The 20768-nt window shown below is 52.3% G+C and overlaps 1 protein-coding gene and 1 long non-coding RNA gene across 2 annotated transcripts; one reads left to right on the plus strand and one right to left on the minus strand.

Moving 5' to 3' along the window:
* Positions 1-77: 77 nt before the first annotated feature.
* On the minus strand, positions 78-3232 carry LOC103681096. The gene is made up of 3 exons (XR_573236.2): positions 3106-3232; positions 2483-2602; positions 78-343 (listed from the first exon to the last, which is right to left on the minus strand). It is a non-coding gene; the product is annotated as an uncharacterized LOC103681096 (long non-coding RNA).
* Positions 3233-3455: 223 nt separating this feature from the next.
* SLC35E4 (solute carrier family 35 member E4) lies at positions 3456-10068 on the plus strand. Its single transcript, XM_040619744.1, has 2 exons — positions 3456-4710; positions 9099-10068. The coding sequence occupies exons 1-2, from the start codon at positions 4092-4094 to the stop codon at positions 9530-9532; spliced, it is 1053 nt and encodes a 350-aa protein (XP_040475678.1). The 5' UTR covers positions 3456-4091; the 3' UTR covers positions 9533-10068.
* Positions 10069-20768: the final 10700 nt, after the last annotated feature.

Genomic DNA, 20768 nt, shown 5'->3' on the forward strand with positions numbered 1-20768 from the left:
GAGAGGGAACAGAAACAGGGGTAGTGGGAGAGGGAGAAGCAGGCTTCCCGCCAAACAGGGAGCAGGATACAGGGCTTGATCCCAGGACCCTGGGATCATGACCTGAGCTGAAGGCAGACACTTAATGACTGAGCCACCCAGGCACCCCTAAAAAATTCTTACACTGAAAGAAACGTCAGAGTATCAGAAAGCCACATGAAGATGCCGCTTGTTTTGAAGGTGAACTGTCTGTGCCCGGAACCCCAGAGGGCTTGTTCACTTGTCCTTCCCTTCCTTGGTCACCATCAGAGGTGCTTCTCAGGGGATTCAGAACCTGCTCCATGTCTGTGGTTCTTTTACAGTCCTGCCAAAGAAGGGTGGAGGCTCAGAGAGGTCTGAGGCTTGCCTCAGTTCACAGAGCCCAGAGGTGGCAGAGCTCAGATCCTCCCGCATGGACCCCAGCCCCCAGGTTCTTGCCACCGCAGTACCCGGCTGTCTCCTCACCTGCTGGCCGAGAGACACCAAGTGAGGAAGCCACAGCCCCCCACCCCCCCAGAGAGGAGACTGGCAGTGAAAGTTCTCAGGCCAGGCTCGGGAACTACAGGATGCCCCTGCACTTGGCTTTCGAGAGTGCACGAACTGGGTGTGATCTACCCTCCAAAGGGAGTATTTTAGTTGGGGTATGTTTGGCTCTGAGGAGCAGGAAACTACTGAATCCTACTCAAATCAAAGGATATTTGCTGCAAAAAACCCAGCCCACCAAACTCAGGGGCAGCCAGGGGTGGTAGGGAAACAGAAGCTGGGGCTCAAATTTCTATCACCTCCACAATGCTCACTAATCTCTGTGTCTTTCCCCTGTCAGCTTCTTCTGAGTGTGGCCCCAGCAGTGACTCTGTCACTTTCCAGTTCAATTCCCCAGCCCCGTCTCACTTCCTCAGCCTATGTCCCAAAGCCTACAGAGGGGGTCTGCCCAGCCCAGCCCGCCTGTGGATTCTGGGCCAGGTGTCTAGTCTGGCACAATCTGCTGGGACCCTGAGAAGGGGTGTGGGTGAGAGCACAGCATGTCTGGTGCAGGGCCCCATAGTGAGAGTCTGATACATAGAGGCCCTCCCTGGGGATTGGGGACCAGGTTTGTGTCTAGCTTGCATTTAGATCTGTACACCTCCAGACAGACCACTTCCCCTCTCTTACAGCTGAAGATGGCGCCTGGGTTTGCTTAGCATGTTCATGCCTGTGAGCTCATCATGTCACAGATAGGGAAACTGAAGCCCTAGCAGTGAAATGATTTATCTAGGGACATGCGGTGATGAGAGGTCTGTCCCACCGCCTCTGCAGCCCCAGTTGCTAGAAATGGGTTCTTCTGCTTCTGATGACTCCCAGAGTCCCTCCCTGGATCACCTACTTCCAGATCGGGGCCCCAAAGAGCAGCAATCGGACCTGAGGGATTTGGGAGTCTGTGGGCAAAGGCAGGCTGCTCTGGGCTGCTTTGGGCTTTTGGATGGACCCCAAGGACAGCGAGGGAGCCCCCTGCTCCCATTTTTGCAGAAGGGAAAATCCTATGGAGAGTCTTGCTGTCTACAAGTCAAGGCAGGTTAAAAACTGGGGCTTTGGACCCAGACAGACCTAGCCTGAATCCTCCGCCAGCACTCGGGCTGCTCAACTCCTGCTTTGAGTTGTGCGCTCAGCCTCTCCCTTTCCCCCCACCGCAGTGTGGGCAGCTCTCTCCATTGCATCATGGCCCACTCAGGCCTCATCTTGATAATCCTCTAACCCACCCGTTATCAGGCAGGGCCGGCAGGAGCTGCTTTGTGGCAGTCTTGGAGGTGTTGTAAACAGTTCCGACCACTAGGGTGTTTACTAGTTTTTAAATTATTATTATTTTTAATTAAAGGAAACTTCCTGGAAAACTGACAAAATCTCAAAAAGAATGTAACCCTTAGGGGCACTGATTCCTCTTCTTCAGGAAGTATGGGAGCAGGGAGGTTGCCCCCTTGGCTGGCTCAGTTTCTCTCCCACAACCCCTCCTGGAGAAACCCTGTCTAAATACCCCCTTATTTTAGTCCTTGATGTGGAAATCCCTTGCTCTACAATTTGGGCTATTAAGCAGCTATTTGCAGGCTCCAGCAGGCATCGGAATCACCAGAGGTAAATGTAAAAATGAAGATTCCTGGGCCCACCGGAGAGCGTCTGATTCAGCAGGTCTCCGGTGAAGCTGGGGGCCGGTTTCGGGGGTGCGGAGGACCCAGACGGTGCTAATCCTCGTCCCGTGATTATGATAGGGCTTGGGAGACGCTTGTCATTCCGCCGTCTGACCACGAGGGGGCGCCGCGGACCGAGCTAAGTGGTTCCCCTTTGAGGTCTTGCTTCTCCCGACAGGCTGCTGTCCTCAGGACTTGCTGGTCAGACAACAGGCTAAGGGTGAGCCGTGTTCCGGTGGGCAGCTTCCGCAGGGAAGGAAGCCAGACGTCAGGAAAGAGGCTCGCAGCTGGCAGTGGGCACCTACCTGCGCCAGGCGTTCCACCTTGGTTCTTGGGCGCTTGGACTCCGGGGCTCAGAGAATCCGGGGTCCAGCCTGGAATCCGAATCAGCTTGTTCTGCTCTGGGGTGGGTGGTTTCCCCAACCCTGAGCAAAGAGAGCATCCGAAAGCAGAGACCCAGTCAGGGGCAAGGGCTTAGTGGCAGCTGCTCTGGCTCCCCGCCCACCCAGGTCTCTTTGTCCTGCTAGGGTTGGGGGCAGAGGGTGGACCCCAGGAAATCCAGCTATGAATCAGTTCTGAGTGCCCAGGGGACGGGACAGGGGCTGCTGGCCAGGGGTAGATGCTGGCTGGTACCCCGCTTCCACAAATGTGGGTGGCTTTGGTGATTCAGTTTCCCTGTGCCTGCCCAGAGGGGCCGGCCCTGGGCTGGGAGGGGGAGGAAGTGCTGGAAGTAGGGAGAGGCTATGGAGGGGCCTTAAGGGGCCCAGTGGTCCAACTCGTCTGGATGCTGAGGTCCCATGGAATAACTGTGACCAGAGATCGGGTGGTCCCGAGACTGGTCCTGGGGTGAAGGTCCCTGGGTGGGGGTCCTTGAAGATGCAGTCTCCTGTGAGGCTGGGGGTTTTATCGGACTCCCTCAGAAAGGCACCTCATTGTCTCCGCCCTGCGTTGGTCTCTATGAGGGGCTTGCCTTGGCGCTGGGTGTGGAGGGGTCTGATCTCCCACTGGTAGGGGAGGAGAGACAGGCAGCCTTGGCCACTCCAGCTGGGGGGCTCTCCCGGTGGAGGGACTGCTGGGCGGATGGAGGAGGGGCTGTGAGCGGGCGGCGTGGGGGAGGAGCGAGACATCCCTCCCGGCTCCGGGGGCGGGGCCTGGCCAGGGGCGGTGCTGGGGGCTCATTTCAACTTTCCGGGTGGGGCGCGGGTGGCGGCGGTGGAGGCGGGGCCTAAGAGCGCGGGGCCTCGCCCGCCGGGCCGGCGGGGGCTGAAGCCTGGCGGGAGCTGCTGCAGGAGTCGGAGCCGCAGCCGCAGCTGCAGCCGCAGCCGGAGCCCGAGCCGCCGGGAACCGGAGCCGCCGGGAGCCGGAGCCTAGCCGAGTCGAGCTCGTAGCCTGGCACCGCGGGCCGGTGTGTCAGCTAGCCGCTGGCTGGGCCTGGGCGCGCTGTTGGAGGGAGCGAGCCGCGACCACCGGCACCACCGGGAGCCGATGCCCGGATAGCCCCTGCCAGGCCTGGGCCCGACCTGAACAAGCAGTAGGTCGCGGGGTCTGGAGCGAAGAGAAAAAAGGACGAGAATTCCATCTAATCGTGGAGTGCGCTTAAAAGCGGGAAGAAGAGTGGAGACTTCACCTGGGACTGGGCAGAGGGGCCCGCAGCTTACTAGGCCAGGCTTGAGCACCGGGGAGCCTGGCATGCCAGCCGCTCGGCCTGGGTTCTGCCCTGCCCGAGCCGGGAGCACAGCATAGCTCCGGGACCTTGCCTAGCACAGGCCTGGCACAAGCAGCAGGGCCCTCACCTGTCTGAGACTGGGCCCAGGATCTGAGGAACTGCGTTCGGGCCTGGCCCAGAGTGGGACTCTGGTGGCCCAGAGCTGGTCACTGGAGAGCTGTCCTCCTGCCCCAGACCCACTGGTACGGATGTGTCGCTGCCCGCTGGAGCACCATGACGGCAGGATGACCTCAGCGGAGGCAGTGGCAGTGGCTAGTGGTGCTCGGGTGGCTGGGTCCCCCGAGTGGCCCCCCGACACCCCCCAGGCCCTTGGGCGGCCTGGCCGGGCCCGGGTGGCCGTGGCAGCACTGGTGTGGCTGCTGGCAGGAGCCAGCATGTCGAGCCTCAACAAGTGGATCTTCACTGTGCACGGCTTCGGGCGGCCCCTGCTGCTCTCGGCGATGCACATGCTGGCCGCGGCATTGGCGTGCCGCTGGGGGGCACAGCGCCCCATGCCCAGCCGGACCCGCCGCCAAGTGCTGCTGCTCAGCCTCACCTTCGGCACCTCGATGGCCTGTGGCAACGTGGGCCTGAGCGCCGTGCCCCTGGACCTGGCACAGCTGGCCACCACCACCACACCCCTGATCACGCTGGCCCTGTCAGCGCTGCTGCTCGGCCGGCGCCACCACCCGCTGCAGTTTGCCGCCATGGGCCCGCTCTGCCTGGGGGCTGCCTGCAGCCTGGCTGGTGAGCTGCGGACACCGCCTGCGGGCTGTGGCTTCCTGCTGGCTGCTACCTGCCTCCGCGGCCTCAAGTCCATCCAGCAGAGTGAGTGCCTGGGTCACTGGCGGAGAAGGTGGGGGGGTGTATGGCCCAGATGGCCCTGTGAGGGGTATGGCTGTTATCCCATTTTCCAGATGAAGAAACTGAGGTTCATGACTTTGGAAGAGGCAGAAACTGAGGTTCAGAAAGGACCGACAGCTCAGAGAATTCCAAGCCCCAAACTTAGGCTCTAGACCCCAGCCGATATTTAATACTAGTTGCCATTGATCTGTGTCTCATGTTTTGTCAAGCCCTTTATCTCATTGCATCTCCATGCTGCCCTGATGAAGGAAGTCACTATGTTGTCCCCACTGACAGGTAGAGACTTGCCCTGGGTCATGTGGCCAGTGAGAAGCCGAGGCAAGATCTGAACCCAGGCAGTCAGACTCTGTGCTGTCCGAGTGATGTGGCGTGAGGCTGTGGACCCCGAAGGAGGCCTGATGGTGGGGACCCAGGAGAGAGAAAGAGGCCGAGACCTTGAGTTGGGATTTGGAAGCTGAGGGGTTTGGCTAAGTCTGGGAAGGGCTGATGTTTACTGGGAGCTGCAGTGTAACAGGCTCCATGCTGGGTGTTGACCTTGAATTGCCATGGCAACCACCACCTTCCTTCTCTTTAGATAGCCCATGGAACTGAGACCTAGAGGTTCATGATTTGCCCCAGGTCACCTCACCTCACCTCTGAAGAAGGGAGACAGGGGGGTTTTGGGCAGAAGGGGAGGCCTAGACCCTGCTAAATCACTGTGTCTGAGGGTAGGAGACGCCTTCCTGTCTCTCTCACCAAGGGGCATCTGAGTCACAGTCCCCACCCTCTCTCAGCCTCAACCTAAGGGAGATGTGGGGTAGGGCAGGGTGCCCACTTGGGGTGGGGAGGCCTGGGATCCAGCCACGCCTTTGCTTGTTACTTGCTGGTCAACCTTGGGCAGATCTGGGTCTTATCTGGGCCTCAGTCTCCCTATCTATTCAGAAGAGGAGGGTTGGAGTTGATGAAGTCCCAGGGGCCTCTTGCTGTCTCCCCCTTCCAGCTCTGAGATCTGTGACCCAGGCCTGGGAGAAGGAGGAGGGGGCTTCAAGGGTGCTAGGCTGGGGCTGGGGGCAGCCTGCAGGCAAGGGAAGGTAGAAGTCAGAGCTCAGCCCTGCCCTGGCATCTTCTGAGGCAGGACTCAGAGGCCCTGTCCCCTTCCTCCCGGGCGCTGAGGCAGGGCCAAAGCTCCGTTCTATTTTTGCCCTCGGGTTACATGAGAGCTGGTGCCCGAGCTTGGGCCTGAGCTCTGGGTATGAGTTGGCAGTGGGAAACCTGACCTCTTGCCCCCCCACCCCACCCCTCCTCACCCTGGGAAAGGTCACAGGGCTGGGAAGGCCCCAGCCTTCAGGCCCACAGCACGCCTGCTTCTCACCCAGGCCTCAGGCACGGAACAGCAGGTGCCTGGCATTGGTCTGTTTCTTGGCTTCTGCCAGCTCCCCTCCTCTTCCAAGCGTCAACCGCCTGGCCCTCGAGGTGGGTTGGGTGCTTCCTCCAGTCTCCCACAGCACCCTCTGTTTCTGCTGTCACAGCTCTGAATGTCCTGTATTGTAGCCACTTGGTCACCTGTCTGCATCCCACCAGACAGGAGCTCTGAGAGGGCATGAACTGGCTTTGGGCATCTCCATGTCCCCCAGCACCTGGCCTGAGGCCTGGCACAGGCAAATACTCCTTCAGTGGTTGGGTTGGCTCTGACAGCAGAATTGCCAGACTGGTTACGGTACACGGTTCAGGGTACTAAGGAGGGAATTTAGGAGGTTGGAGGCCCCACCAACCAAGATGGGAGGCTGGCAGAGAAGGGGAGGAACAGACTGGAGCCAGGAAGTGAGGTGGGTTTTGGACAAGAGGAGGTTTCTACTTCCAGGGGTTTCAGATTCAGACTAGAGTATAAATGGCAGGCTGAGAGCAGACTGGATGGAGTAGGGGTGAGAGTCCAGGAAGAGGAGCACCCAGGCAGCCAGAGGAAGGGCCAGTCGCTTCCTTCCAATCTGGGCCACTTGCAGGCCCAGGGTGGGGCTATGGTCCAAGAAAGGCTGGGAAGTGGGGTGCCAGCTTGCTGAACTTGCTTTCAGCTGTACCCAGCTGCATCAGAGAGCAGCCTGACCTGATCCCTTCCCGAGCTCTCAGGCTGGTGGGGAGATGCACTCAGAGGCAGAAACTACAAGGGCAGGAGAAAAGTTATAGAGCCAAGGTGGGCACAGGTGTGGGAGACCAGAGGAGAGGCCATTCTGGGAGTGGGAAGCAGGCCTTGCCAGGGCCCGGTGGCAGCCAGCAGGAGCAGCATGGGGGATCGTGACAGCTGCCATGGTGAGCCGTCGCCAACGGGCACTGGGCCCTGAGCTCAGGACCTTGCACACTCATGTGAGGGGGGTGTTGTCACACACGAGGCGACTAGACCTAGAGTGACTTGTGTGATATCGCAGAGCTAGTGACTGAGCAAGATGGGATAAGCCAGCAGCCAGCAGCACAGAGGGTCTAGCACGCATGTTTGTCTGTCTGGCAGAAGCCTAGCTGTGTTCAGATGCTGAAACAAAATTGCCTTTAGAGAAGGAGAGGCTGAAATAGAGGGTTTTGTGGGGCTAGCAGGGGAGGGGTCATTAAGGAGGTGGGACCATAGGCTGGCATTTGGGGGCCCTGGGTGGGGTGAGTGGCCTGTGGTGGAGGACCACTGCTCTTTCCCTGGGCTGCAGGGAGGGCAGGCAGAGGGCTGCGTGGGATGCACGATGGGCACAAGGGGCAGGGGGTAGTGGGGAGGTTAGGACCTTCCTGCCTGGCTACCTCAGGGAGGTGAAATTCGCCAAAGGTGAAGTTCACCTAAACACCTTCCAACGATGAGACCTTTAACGTACAAACCACATGCTGCTTGTAATGGTGCTAAATTTGGAGTGAGCAAGCAGGAGGCATTCCAATTATCTGTTCATTTCTAGAAATGCTTGAGCTGGAGGGACTGTTGCCTAGAGAACAAAGCCAAAACATCAAAATGAAATCGAACGCAAACTACGGTTTTCCTCTTCTGCTATGAGTACGCACCCCTGCGGCTCTCTGGAAAGCGTGTGTCTGAAAATGCACAGAGGCCCTAAGAGCCCTGGGAGGGGCCTCGATCAGTTACTCATCTCTCTCCACTAAAGCTTGGAAAAGGCCCCAAAACATCGCCGCCGGTGTGCAAATGCTGTCATTTCCCCCGAGCGGTGTCTCACTTTGACGACGGGCACTGCTTCCTTTGTGAACAGCTGGGTAGTAACATGTTTAAGCATGGACACACACGTGCGCGCGCACACACGCACACAGGCACACACATGTAAGCTAGTAGGATCTCTCTCTCTTTGCAAAACTGAAAGGTTTCCTCTTAGTCCTGGATTCATCTCGACAAGCCTCAGTTGGTAGCAAAAGATGCTGATTATCAGTTATAAACAGTGAGTGACAGCCAAGTGCAAACGACGACTTTCTTGTTCTCCCGTCATCCCAGGGGTCATAAGTGAATGAAGCAATGAATGAACCCGCCCTTTGACTCCCAGTTTATTATTGTAAAACTCTGTGTGTGTGTGTGTGTGTGTGTTGGGAAGTGGCAGAGCTGGGACCTGCCGCTGGCCCGTCTGCAGCTATGGTGGTGCGCACTGCAGTGGGGTAGTGGGTGGCTGGGTAAGGACTGAGACCAGGAAAGGTGGGTCCGGTCCCTTGGCACAGGGCCTTCCGAGCTGGTTAAGAACTTAGGGTATTTCTTGCCAGGGCCCGGGGAGTCCCCGATGATTTTTTTTTTTTTTTTTTTTGAGCCACATTTCATGTTTATTGATCGTTTGGCTGTCGCAGCAGATTATTGTTCCAGCCTGTGGAAGGTGGTTTGAAGTGGATGATAACAGGCTTATTTACTTACCTTTTTTTTTTTAAGATTTTATTTATTTATTTGACAGAGAGAGCAGAAGTAGGCAGAGCAGCAGGCAGAGAGAGGGGGAGAAGCGGGCTCCCCGCTGAGCAGAGAGCCCAACGCAGGGCTCATGGGATCCTGACCTGAGCCGGAGGCAGTCGCCCAACCAACGGAGCCACCCAGGCGCCCGATTTATTTACCTTTTTACGTTTCATGAGCACTTACCTTACAAAGGCTTTATCAGTGTCGTCTGTTGTAATCTCCACAACAGTGCTGCGTGTGAGGTGCTATCCCCCGACTTTGCAGGTGATACAGAGGTTAAGTGCCAGGTCACAGCTGGTAAGGAGTGGACACAGGTCACAGCCCAGGTGGTGTGACTGGATTCTGGACCGTTGTGTTACGGAGCAGGAGCGACTAATTCTGCCTGAGGGATAGGGGCAGGCTTCCGGGGTGATGGGCCCCGGAGCCCCCGCCGGCCCGGCCAGGGTGCTGATGGCTGCTGTCCCGGTTGCAGGTGCCCTGTTGCAGGAGGAGAGGCTGGACGCGGTGACCCTGCTGTATGCCACCTCGCTGCCCAGCTTCTGCCTGCTGGCGGGCGCGGCCCTGGTGCTGGAGGCCGGCGTGGCCCCGCCGCCCGCTCCCGCCAGCTCCCACCTCTGGGCCTGCATTCTGCTCAGCTGCCTCCTGTCCGTGCTCTACAACCTGGCCAGCTTCTCCCTGCTGGCTCTCACCTCCGCCCTCACCGTCCACGTCCTGGGCAACCTCACCGTCGTGGGCAACCTCGTCCTGTCCCGACTCCTGTTTGGCAGCCGCCTCAGTGCCCTCAGCTATGTGGGTATTGCACTCACCCTTTCAGGAATGTTCCTTTACCACAACTGCGAGTTTGTGGCCTCCTGGGCTGTCCGCCGGGGCTTCTGGCGGAGGGGCCGGACTGGCAAAGGCCTTTGAGACCTAGGGGAGCACCTGGGCTCCCTGGGACAGACCCAGCCGGAATCCAACCTTGGCCAGTGACCATGGGAAAAGCAGAGAGCCGGCAGCCACTGGGGCCATGGAAGAGAGAGGGGGGCCTTCTGGAAGGGCCGCCTTGGAGGCTGGAATGGGGATTCCCGGAGAAGCACCTTCTGTCCCTTGCCTGCCTCTCATCACAGACCTCACTCACCACTGGATGGTGGGTCCAGACCTGGCACAGTTGCTGTGCCCGTGGGACTGATTATTATGACGAGCGTCAACCACTCCAAAAATTGCTGGCCAAACTTTGAAAACCTCACCATGTTCTGAGGACGACGATGATTCTTGGCGATTGCACAATCCTTCCTCCAGGAAGTGGGGGAGGCAGCTAGGGGGCCCAGGGGAGGGCTTCTTTGTTGCTGGGATCCCCTGGGAATTGGGGTCATCTATGCCAACTCCAGGCAGCTGCTGTAGCTTCACCCCTGGGCCCCCCAATTTTGGGTCTTCCATCTTCAAATAAACTATTTTTGCTTGTATACATGTGTCATTCCTCACAGTTACAGCTAAGGAAGCATAGGGAGAGCCCTGGGCCCGCTGGCTGCTAGCTGCCCCCCCAGAAACAAGGACCTCCTCCCTTACCCACCATGGCCTGTCTGGGTCCCCTTCTCTAACTGGCCACACTGCCGTTGCTCACATTCTGCATGGTGGCAGGGGCTTCCTCCCTGCTCTGCTCTGGCTTCTCTACTCCGCCTTCCACATAGCCCCAGAAGGTTCTTTCTGAAACACACACCTTCTGGGGCTCTATACTACCGGGACAAAGTCAGAACTTCCTGCTCCGGGCCACAAGACCATAAAGATCTGGACCTTGCGGCCTCACCAGGTCCTGTCTTGCTTCTCCTCTCCTTGGGTTCCACCTTCCATCCTTACCAACTTCCTTCGGGCACCTGGCCCGGGAAGGAGAGGCGCAGGGTTTCCTGGCCCTGGCCTCCACCCAGGCTGGCCTTTTGGAGGGGAAGTGGGCCCTGGCTGAGTCACTCACTACGCACCCTGCCTGTGACTCAGAGATGCCGCCGGCCCAGCCCTATCCCTGTGCAGCCTGGGCATTTCCAGCCTCCATCCTGGGGCTTGGCCAGACAGGACAGATTAGATGTCTCTGGGCGAGCAGAGCCTCATTGGTACTCAGGACCCTTTCTCTTTCCAGGGAGCCCCCTACCATAGCAGAAGCCTCCCTGCAGCACCCTCGCCCTGGCCTTTAGACCCCCAGGGAACTCTTGGCTGAAGGGTGAGCCTACCCCAACCCCCAAATCCCATCAGATCAGAGCCAGCCCTTGGTGGTTGTGGGGACAGGGCAGGGGTGAATTGGAGCCCTGTTTGACCTGGGGGCTGGCTTGTCACCAGACTCAGGACTATCCAGCATTAAGGAGATACCCCCTCAAGGTCATATTTAAATCCCTCCCTATCAGAAAACCTGGGTTTGTATCCTGGCCCGGTTTCTCACAGTGTGACCCGTTTGGTCTCCCCTGCTATCCGTGTCATTGGGAGTGGGCAGTGAGGATTGCTGGGATAACCGGCGGGAAGGGCTCAGCGGGTGGTTCCCATCACAGCCCGCTGCCCCTCTAGGCTCTGCCTCTCACTAGCTGATTGCCTCGGGGCAAGTCTCTCCACCTCTCCAAGCCTCCATCTTCCTGCCCAGTCCCTGCGGGGAAGCCTTGTCCTCGGGATAACAGATGTTACCTTCCTTGGGGAGCTCTTTCCTACCCCTATGGCTGCCCTGCTCCATGAAAAGCTGAGTCGAGAGCACTCAGGCGGGGTACTGAGCACATCGACTGTCAGAACTAGTGTTATCACTTCTCTTCTCCACCAGACTGGGCTCTGGAAGGGCCAAGACTGCTGTCACCGCTGTCTCCCCAGCACCAGCAGTGCCTGGCATAGAGTAGGTGAAAAAGAACACTAGTCACGAACAGGGGTCAGACCTGGGTCCAAACCCCAGCTCTGGCATGTCTAAGCTGTGTGACCCCAGGCAAGGGCCTTCTCCTCCTGTGCCTCTATGTGTTAAGTGGGGGCAGCAGTAGAACCGAACCCTGGCTAGCTCAAGGGGGCTGCACTGGGCTTATGTGTGGCAAGTGCTTAGCAATAGTTCCCGAAACCTAATAGGTCCTCAAGAAATGTTAGCAGACTGATTCACAACAGAACGAACAGGATTCCTAGTTCCTCCCCAAGGCTTTTCATACTAGCCACATCCCCCCTCCTGGCCTTCCAGTGCACGTTGAAAGCCCCCAGGGCTTGCTCTTAGAGCGCAGTGGGAGGGATGCCCCAGCTCCCACCCCCTTGCCCTGCTTTGGAGGAGGCCAGGATCTGGGTCTGTGCTGGGCATCCTGCCATTGTGGATTCAGAACAAAGCTGCTGCCTTGTCTTAGCCCCAGCTGCGAGGGGGGCCCCTCCCTGCGTCCCCAGGGGGCCCTTGGATTGTCATTCCAGGGGCCAGAGCAAACAAGGGCTCTTCTTGCTCTCTGCTCTGTTCCCAAATCAGCTCAGGGATGCCAGACACTCCACCATCGCACTGCCCCTGCTCACTGGCCAGTACTTCCTGGAAAGAACAGAAGATACAATGGAGAGCCATGGGAGGTTTTGAGCAGGCAAGAGCCATGATGTTCAACAGACATTTCTTGATAGTGGCCCTTTAGTTTGGTCTGGAGGGGAAATGGAAGGGGAAATTGACAGGAGGTAGAGAGATCAGGGAAGACGTATTGTGGTCCAGAGGATGGTGGGGACAGTGTTGTGGGCACAGCACAGAGGACCATCAGTTGTATAGATTTGGGGTAACAAATTATCCCCAAACATAACAGCTTAGAGCAACACACATGAATTATCTGACAGTTTCTGTGGATCGGGTATTGAGGAGTGGCTTAGTGGAATAGTTCTGGATGTCGCCCAGAGCTGCGGTCGTGTGAAGGCTTGACTGGGGCTGGAGGGTCCACTTCCAAGATGAGTCGCCCACATGGCCGTTGGCAGGAGGCTTTGGTTCCTTGCTGCGTGGGCTTCTCTCCAGGGCATCTTGAGTATCCTTATGACATGGTAGTTGGCTTCTCTCAAAGTGAGTGATGAAGAGAGCAAAAAGCCACAATGTCCTTTGTGACCCAATTTCAAAAGTCACACTCATTTCTCTAATATCTTCATGTATTATTTAACTCTACTACTGTCATTTCTCTGATATCTTAGGTCAACCCTCTTCCGTATGGGCTTTCCCACCCTGGCTACCCTAAAGGCACGAATACCAAGAGGAGGGGATTTCTGAGGTCAGCTCAGGCTGGCTACCACGTGAGTGAATGTTTGTTGCGTCAGTGATTGAGGAGGACACAGCTTGGGGCCAATGGGGAGTGAGTCCCGGAGTCTCCTGCTCCACGTGGGATTTTGTTGGCACAGCTCCGAGTCCTCCCGGATACGATACTATACGATCCTGCCCACAGGGGCACTCGGCAAATGTTTGCTCAGTGAGGGCTGGGGGCTGCTTTCTCTGCTCCCACTTGCAGACAGGAGGAGGTCTGGGCTCCCTGGTCTGGTGTTTGATGCCCTGGACGCTCTGCTGTCTCCAAGCCCACTCCCCGTGATTCTTCCAGCTTGATGAGGCCACCCTTGCTGCCTGTGCCTGATGGAACCTTCCAGTATCTAGGCCTCCTTCGGCCCGCTCCTGACAGCCGCAACCATCATGTGCCCCTCCTCTCAGCACTGCCAGCATCCCAGCTGGGTAGATTCTGGTGCAGCAGTCCCTGCTGCCCCGACTGGGCATTTCTCTTTGTATGTAAACTTTCTCTGGTGTAAGAACCCTGCCCGAGCACCTTATGCCGGAGCCCAAGCTGAGGCGCCTTAGCTGAGCGAGGAAACCTCTCAACCCTGAGACACCTCTGCTGAATTTCCCACGAGCCCCGTTTGAAAGCCACAAATCTAGTTCAATCCTTGTCATACATACGAGGAAACTGAAGCCCAAAGAGGAGGCAGGACCAAGATGACGAGCTTAGTCTGTTCAGGAGGCAGGACCAAGATGCCCCAGGATGGGTGGCTTATAAACAACAGAAATTTCTTTCTCACAGTTCTGGAGCCTGGAAGTCTGTGGTCAGGCTGCCAGCATGGTCAGGTGTGGGGCCTCTTCTGGGTCACTTTTTTGTATCCTTACATGGCAGATGGGGCAACTAGTTCTCTGGGGCCTCTTTCATAAGGACACTAATCCCATGCATGATGGGTACGCTCTCATGACCTCATGACCTCCCAAGGTCCTTACCTCCTAATACCATCATCTTGGGCATTAGGTTTTCAACATATGAATTTCAAATATTCGGACCACAGCAAAAATCTGATGCAAAAGGGGAACAGCAGGGCTAGGGCTTTATCTCCTAATTTGGGGAATTCCTGCCATTTCCTGCTCCTGGTCCAGAGAACAGAGCCAGGGTGTGAAGGTACGGAGGTATGTAGGGCCTGGCCCAGGCTTACAGAAGTTGCCAGCCGGGTACCCCCCAGCCCAGTCAGCAAAACATATTTTTTTTTCTTCAGGGGAAAAGCATTACAAATGTTTTGCCAAGGGGAAGTCTAGAAACATTTGTGGCAAGAGGCTTTTACGTGTTGAAAGCTTTCTGCTTTTGGGTGTCTCTTGGCACCTCTGAGAGGTGGGGAGGGTGGTGATTTACTCTGGGTCCTCTGAGAAGCAGACGCCAAGATGGAAAGAAAAGTGCAAGGGTTTTATGAAGGCAAACATTTGTGAGAGAAAATGGGAAGGGAGCTGGGAAGGCTGGGAGAGCTGTCAGACCATGATGTAAGTCAGACTCTGAGTGGAGGACAGAGGGGAGTAAGGTTGCGTGGAAGTGTTCCTGACCAAGCTGTGGTCTAAGGAAGGTTCGGCATGGTCATCAGAGCCCTTGAGCCACAGAAGACAACCAGTAGAGCCCCACTTCTCCCAGGAATCGGTCTGCCTCAGTCTCCCTGCTGTGCTCAGGAACTGGCTAGAAGGAGTCTGAGGGAAGTCTGGCCTGAGCATAAACATGGTGATAGATTTCACACGGCCCTTGGTTGGTTTTACTTTCTGTAATTGTAGGTCTGTGGGACACATCCTTAGGGTCACCACAGATGCCATCGTGACTCCCAGTTTACAGAGTTGGCAGAATTCCAGAAAAATTCCAGGGTCTGCCTGAGGTCATAAAACAGGTTGAAAATCCACCTTTCGACTCTCTTTCAGGCTTCATAAGTGACACAGATCCTAAATCTGCAGGTGGAGGTTGATGGATTCTTAGGGCATTTGGATGTAACATCCCGGGATATAGGTAAGCAGGGCTGTGCGCTTTAGGGATCGAGAGCTACCTGTCCTTGGGGCTTGTAATGAGATCACCATCTTCACAGAGCTTGTGCAGGAAAATCCCCAGGGCCACTAGCGTGTCACTATTTCTCTGACAGAGTATTATGAACTTCACAGAAACTTCTTAAACCATATGTAATTTTTTAATTCATCATAAAGAAAGAAAGTAATTCTGGACTTTCATAAAATCACAGAGACCTGGAATCCCTGCTCCAACCATCCAGGATGTTGGGCTGCGAGAATCATTTCATTCTTCCCTGTTACAGGATTACGTGAAAGCGCCAATATGACCTACTTTTCCTAGGTGGTTTGAGTAAAGGGTCACCCTACCGAGTCTCAAGGAACAGAGCGAACTCTTTGGGAAAAGGACTTAGACCCTCCCAAGAGCCCTCAATCTCAACCTCTTCCACTTAGTATATGAAATCTTGATCCTACCACGACCAATTAGGAAAATAAAAAGAATAATTTAAAAAGGATCCAAAATTATATCTCAACTATGAAAAAAAAATGCATGAAAGGAAATATACCACTATACCAAAATGTTGACTTGGTTATTGCTTCAAGATAGTATTGTAGATGGACCATATTTGTTTTCCTTTTTCTGCAAATGGGCATATATTTTTAAAAATAAATTTCTTAGGGTTCCAGTTCTGAGTAAGATAGAGTAAGCATCATCTGTCCTTCCCCCAAATGCAACTAAAAACACTGGACCGAATGGAGCTGCTCTCTGAGGATTCTGAAAACGAAATGGTAGCAGGTGGTTTGGGGAAGGGAATCAGAACTGGAGTATAAACAATCTGGCGGTGAGCTTCCTGTTTTGTTTTTTGTCCCTGTGTCTCCTGGCCTGGTCTCAAAGGCAGTGTGACTCCGGGAACTGTGCACTGGGCATGGAAGGAAAATCTCCAAGAAGCCCTGTCTTCCTGGTCTGAGGAGTAGAAAGGAGGGCACCTTCAGGACAAAGTAAGGGAAATCCTCCCCCCCCCCCCCGCCCCTTTTCTCTTCTTTTGCCCTGCCCCCAGGCAAGCCTCATACTTAAGTTAAAACTCAGGGCAGCAGCAATGGCAGTGGCTGCTGGGAAAGCACCTAAAATCCCGAGGGGAATCCTTCTCTCTGACCAAAAGAACTGTGGCCTGAAAAGTGTGTATGGAGTGAGGGAGTGTGGGGCAGACGAAGCAATTTCCATTGCCTTTTCTCTCTTCATGCTGTCCACTTGGCTCCACAGCAGACCCAATCACAGAAAGTGTGTGCAGAGCAGGGAGACCAAAGGTCTGGATTTCCAGCTGGAGGACCTGGGAATGGGTGGCTTGAAAACCTGAAAATGTGTGTGTGTGGGGGGGGATCATGGAGAGGAGGGAGCTTGAGAAATGGATCCCATAAAGTTGCATGTGAACTGCTAGGCTCCATGCATGGATCTGACTCTAAACAGTATTCCAGTGACTTTCAGAAGTAAGCTAGGTAGACCACCAGATTTCAGACTGGCCCCCGGGTGGCACAGACTCAGGACAGATCTCAAGTACATTGCCAAAGTTTTGAAAATGAACTGACATTGGAACTATGGCCCTTTTAAAGACTTTTTTTTTTTTTAAATTTTATTTCTTTCTTCATGAGAGACAGAGAGAGAATGAGAGGCAGAGGCACAGGGAGAAGCAGGCTCCCCACAGAGCAGGGAGCCCCATGTGGGACTCAATCCCAGGACTCCAGGATCAGGATCAGAGCTGAAGGCAGATGCTTAACCGACTGAGCCACCCAGGCACCAGAAGCCATGGCCCTTTTAAAACACAAAATTCAACTGTGTCGATTTTATTTTTTAATTTTAAAAAATTTTTAAAGATTTTATTTATTTATTTATTGAGAGAGAGTGTGAGAGGGCAAAAGCAGGGGGAGTAGCAGAGGGAGAGGGAGAAGCAAGCTCCCCGTTGAGCAGGGAGCTGGATTCAGGGCTCGATCCCAGGACCCTGAGATCATGAGCTGAAGGCAGATGCTTAACTGACTGAGCCACCCAGGTGCCCCAACTGTGTAGACTTTAAATATCTTAGTGGTTTATTCAGTGATTCATGAATCTAGCAGCATCCAATCTAGCAGGAAGAAAGGAGCTCCAAGGAGCTGCGCAAAATGAAAGACTTTTATAAGCAGAAAGGATTAGGTATAAGGAAGTTATTTTAGGCAAAAAAGTCGGTAGGTTATTTCAAAGTTATTTCTCTTTAGGGAATGGCAAGGATGTGTCAGGCAGATTACCTAACTAGGGCTGATCAGGCAACTCCATTTTTTTTTTCTTTAAAGATTTTATTTATTTATTTTTGAGAGAGAGAAAAAAAAGTGAAAGAGTGTGCATGAATGGGGATGGGGTTGGGGAGGGGCAGAGAGAGAAGCAGATTCCCTGCTAATCAGGGAGCCCGATGCGGGGCTCTATCCCAGGACCCTGGGATCAGGACCTGAGCCAAAGGCAGACGCTTAACTGACTGAGCCACCCAGGCGCCCTGATCAGGCAACTCCTGATCGACTGGTTTAAGATTCCATTTCTGGTGGGGCCAGAACTGTAATTAATTTAAGTTTCAGTTTGGAGGCATGAGGCTTAGCATAAATGACTCCATTTTGTGCTTGTAGTCTTGTTTTTAACAGTCCACAAGGGGCAGATCAGAACTGAACCTCAGTGGGTCAACTGTCTCCTAAAACAAAAACTCATCATTTTCCATAGGATTTAACCAAGACCTAGAGTCTCATAACCATAATATTCAAAATGTTCAGGATTCAATCCAAAATTACTCTACATACAAAGAACCAAGAAAGTCTGAACACTGAGATGACCTGGATGGAATTATTGGAAAAGAACTTTACAAATGAAGAGATAAAAAGACTTAGCAGAAAAATAGAAGATACAGAAAATAACCAAATAGAAAATTTTAAAACTAAGAAATTATATTCATCAAAACTTGCAAATATCCTGGATGGTCTTAGTAGCAGAATGGAGATGATAGAGGGAAGTCTGTGAACTTGAAGACAGATCAATAAAAATTAACTGTGATAGGCAGAATGCCCATTCTTTCCAAAGATGTCCCTGCCGTATTTCCTGGAAACAGTGAATGTTATTCTATATGACAAAAGGGACTTTGCAGATCTAATTGAGGTTACAGACTTTAAAATCAGGATTATCTGGATTATTGGGCGGGCCTAATCTAATCACACAAATCCTTAAAAGCAGAGAATTTTCTCTGGCTGAATTCAGAGACATGGAACAGAAGAAAAAGTCAGAGGTATTCAAAGTGTGAGAGGGACTCCACCCCTTGGATAGCATTTGAAGGAATGTGGGCAGTTTCGAGGAGAAAAGACCAGCCTCCAGCTGATAGTAAGGAAATGGGGTCCTTTGTCCTACAACTACAAGGAACTGAATTCAGTCAACAACCTCAATAAGCTTGGAAGCAGAACCCTGCCCAGAACCTCCAGTAAAACAACAACAACAACAACAACAAAAACCCGCACGTAATTTCGGCCTTATGAAACATCTTGATTTTGGCCTGTGAGACCCTAAGCAAAAGATTCAGTTAAGCCCAACCAGACTTCTGACCTACAGAAATTGTGAAATATTAACAGGTACTGTTTCAAGCCACTGAGCTTATAGTTATTTGTTATAGCAGCAAGAGAAAACTAATACAGTATCCACTGAACATCACGGGGAAGTGGTTAAGATATTAATTCTAAATAGATTCTGAAAAGTTGAGTAGGTATAATATATTCTCTAGTGTAATCTCTAAAAAAACTACATAAAATTAAAACAGAATACTTTAAAAATATTCAATAACCCAAAAGAAGGCAGGAGAAGGGAAACAAATGGAAAACAGAGGGCAAACAGAAAACAAAATGGTAGACCTAAATCCAAATATTGATAATTTTGGTCTAAACACACCAATTAAAAGACAGATTAGATATGTAAAAAAAGCCCCAACTATATGGTGTCTCAAGAAACCCATTTTCTTTTCTTTTTTTTAAAGATTTTATTTGTTTGTTTGTTTATTTATTTATTTATTGACAGACAGTGAGGGAGCACACAAGCAGGGGGAGTGGCAGAGGGAGAGGGAGAACCAGGCTCCTTGCTGAGCAGGGAGCCTGATGTGGGGCTCAGTCACAGGACCCTGGGATCATGACCTGAGCCAAAGACAGATGCTTAACCAATTGAGCCACCCAGGTGCCCCAAGAAACCCATTTAGGATGTAAAAAAAATATATCATGCAAAGATTACTTAAAACAAAGCTGGAGTGGCTACAGGCATATCAGACAAAGAGACTTCAAAAAATTAAGAAAGGTGAAGAGACATTGCATATTGAAAAAAAGGGTCAATTTACCATAAAGACATAACAATCCTAAATATATATGTACCTAACAACAAAGCTTCAAAATACATGAAACAAAAATTAATGGAATTGGGGCGCCTGGGTAGCGCAGTCGTTAAGGCGTCTGCCTTCGGCTCAGGGCGTGATCCCGGCGTACCGGGATCGAGTCCCACATCGGGCTCCTCCGCTATGGGCCTGCTTCTTCCTCTTCCACTCCTCCTGCTGTGTTCCCTCTCTCGCTGGCTGTTTCTCTGTCACATAAATAAATAAAAAAATCTTTAAAAAAAAAAAATTAATGGAATTGAAAGGAGGTGTAGGCAAATCCACAATTTTAGTTAAATACTTCCAACACTCTTCCCTCAGTAATCAATAGAACAAGTAAACAGAAAATCAGGACAAGTATAAAAGAATTGAAACCACCATCAATTATCATCGATCAATAAACTGACATTTATTGACCACTCTATCCAAAATGTTTTTTTTCCCTCAAGTGCACATGAGACATTCACCAAGATAGACCACATCCTACATGGTAAACAGTAACAAATTTGAAAAAAATAAAATCATACAACTTATGTCCTCTGATCATAATGGAATTAAATAGAAACCAGTAACAGAGAAATGGTGGTAGAATTTCTAATATTTAAAAATTAAACTATACACTTCTAAATAATACATGGGTAAAGAAGAACATTTCGAGAGAAATTAGAAAATATTTTGAGGGGTGCTTGGGTGGCTCCGTTGTTAAGTGTTTGCCTTCGGCTCAGGTCATGATCCCAGGGTCCTGGGATGGAGCCCTGCATCAGGCTCCCTACTCAGTGGGAAGCCTGCTTCTCCTTCTCCCACTCCCTCTGCTTGTGTTCCCTCTCTTGCTGCCTCTCTGTCAAATAAATAAATAAAATCTTTAAAAAAAGAAAAAAATATTTTCAAATGAACAAAAATGAAAATGCAGCATATTGAAATTTGTGGGATGCAGGTCTGAAATCAGTAATCTAAGTTTCTACCTTATGAAATTGGAAAAGAGAACAAGATAAATTTGAAAGAAGCAGAACTGTGGAAATAATAAAGAACAGAAATAATGAAGTAGGAAAGGGAAGAACAACAGAGAAAATAAAAAAACAAGGTAGGTAGTTGTTTAAAAAGATTTCAAAAATTGATAAACCTCTAGCCCGACTAACAAAGAAATAAAGAGAGAAGACAAATTATCAGCATGAAGAATGAAAAGGTGATATCTCTGTGGCCCCTGCAGATAATAAAGATACTAAGGAATATTACAAATAACTCTGCATAAATTTGATGACTTGGATGAAATGGAGCTATTTCTGAAAAATCACAAGCTACCAAAACTTACCCAAGATGAAATAGGTAACTCGAATAGTCCTTTAACCACTAAAAGAATTGAACTCATTGTTAAATCCTTCTGAAAAAGAAATCTCCAAGTCCAGATGGTTTCACTGGTGAATTCTACCAAATATTTATTAAAGAAGAAATAACACCAATTCACACATCTCTTTCAGTAAATAGAAGGAGAGAAAATACTTTCCTACTCTTCCCTAATTTCCTTACCTTA

Source organism: Ursus maritimus, unplaced genomic scaffold (assembly GCF_017311325.1).
Source record: "Ursus maritimus isolate PB19 unplaced genomic scaffold, ASM1731132v1 scaffold_33, whole genome shotgun sequence".
In the NCBI taxonomy this organism is placed as follows: Eukaryota; Metazoa; Chordata; class Mammalia; order Carnivora; family Ursidae; genus Ursus; species Ursus maritimus.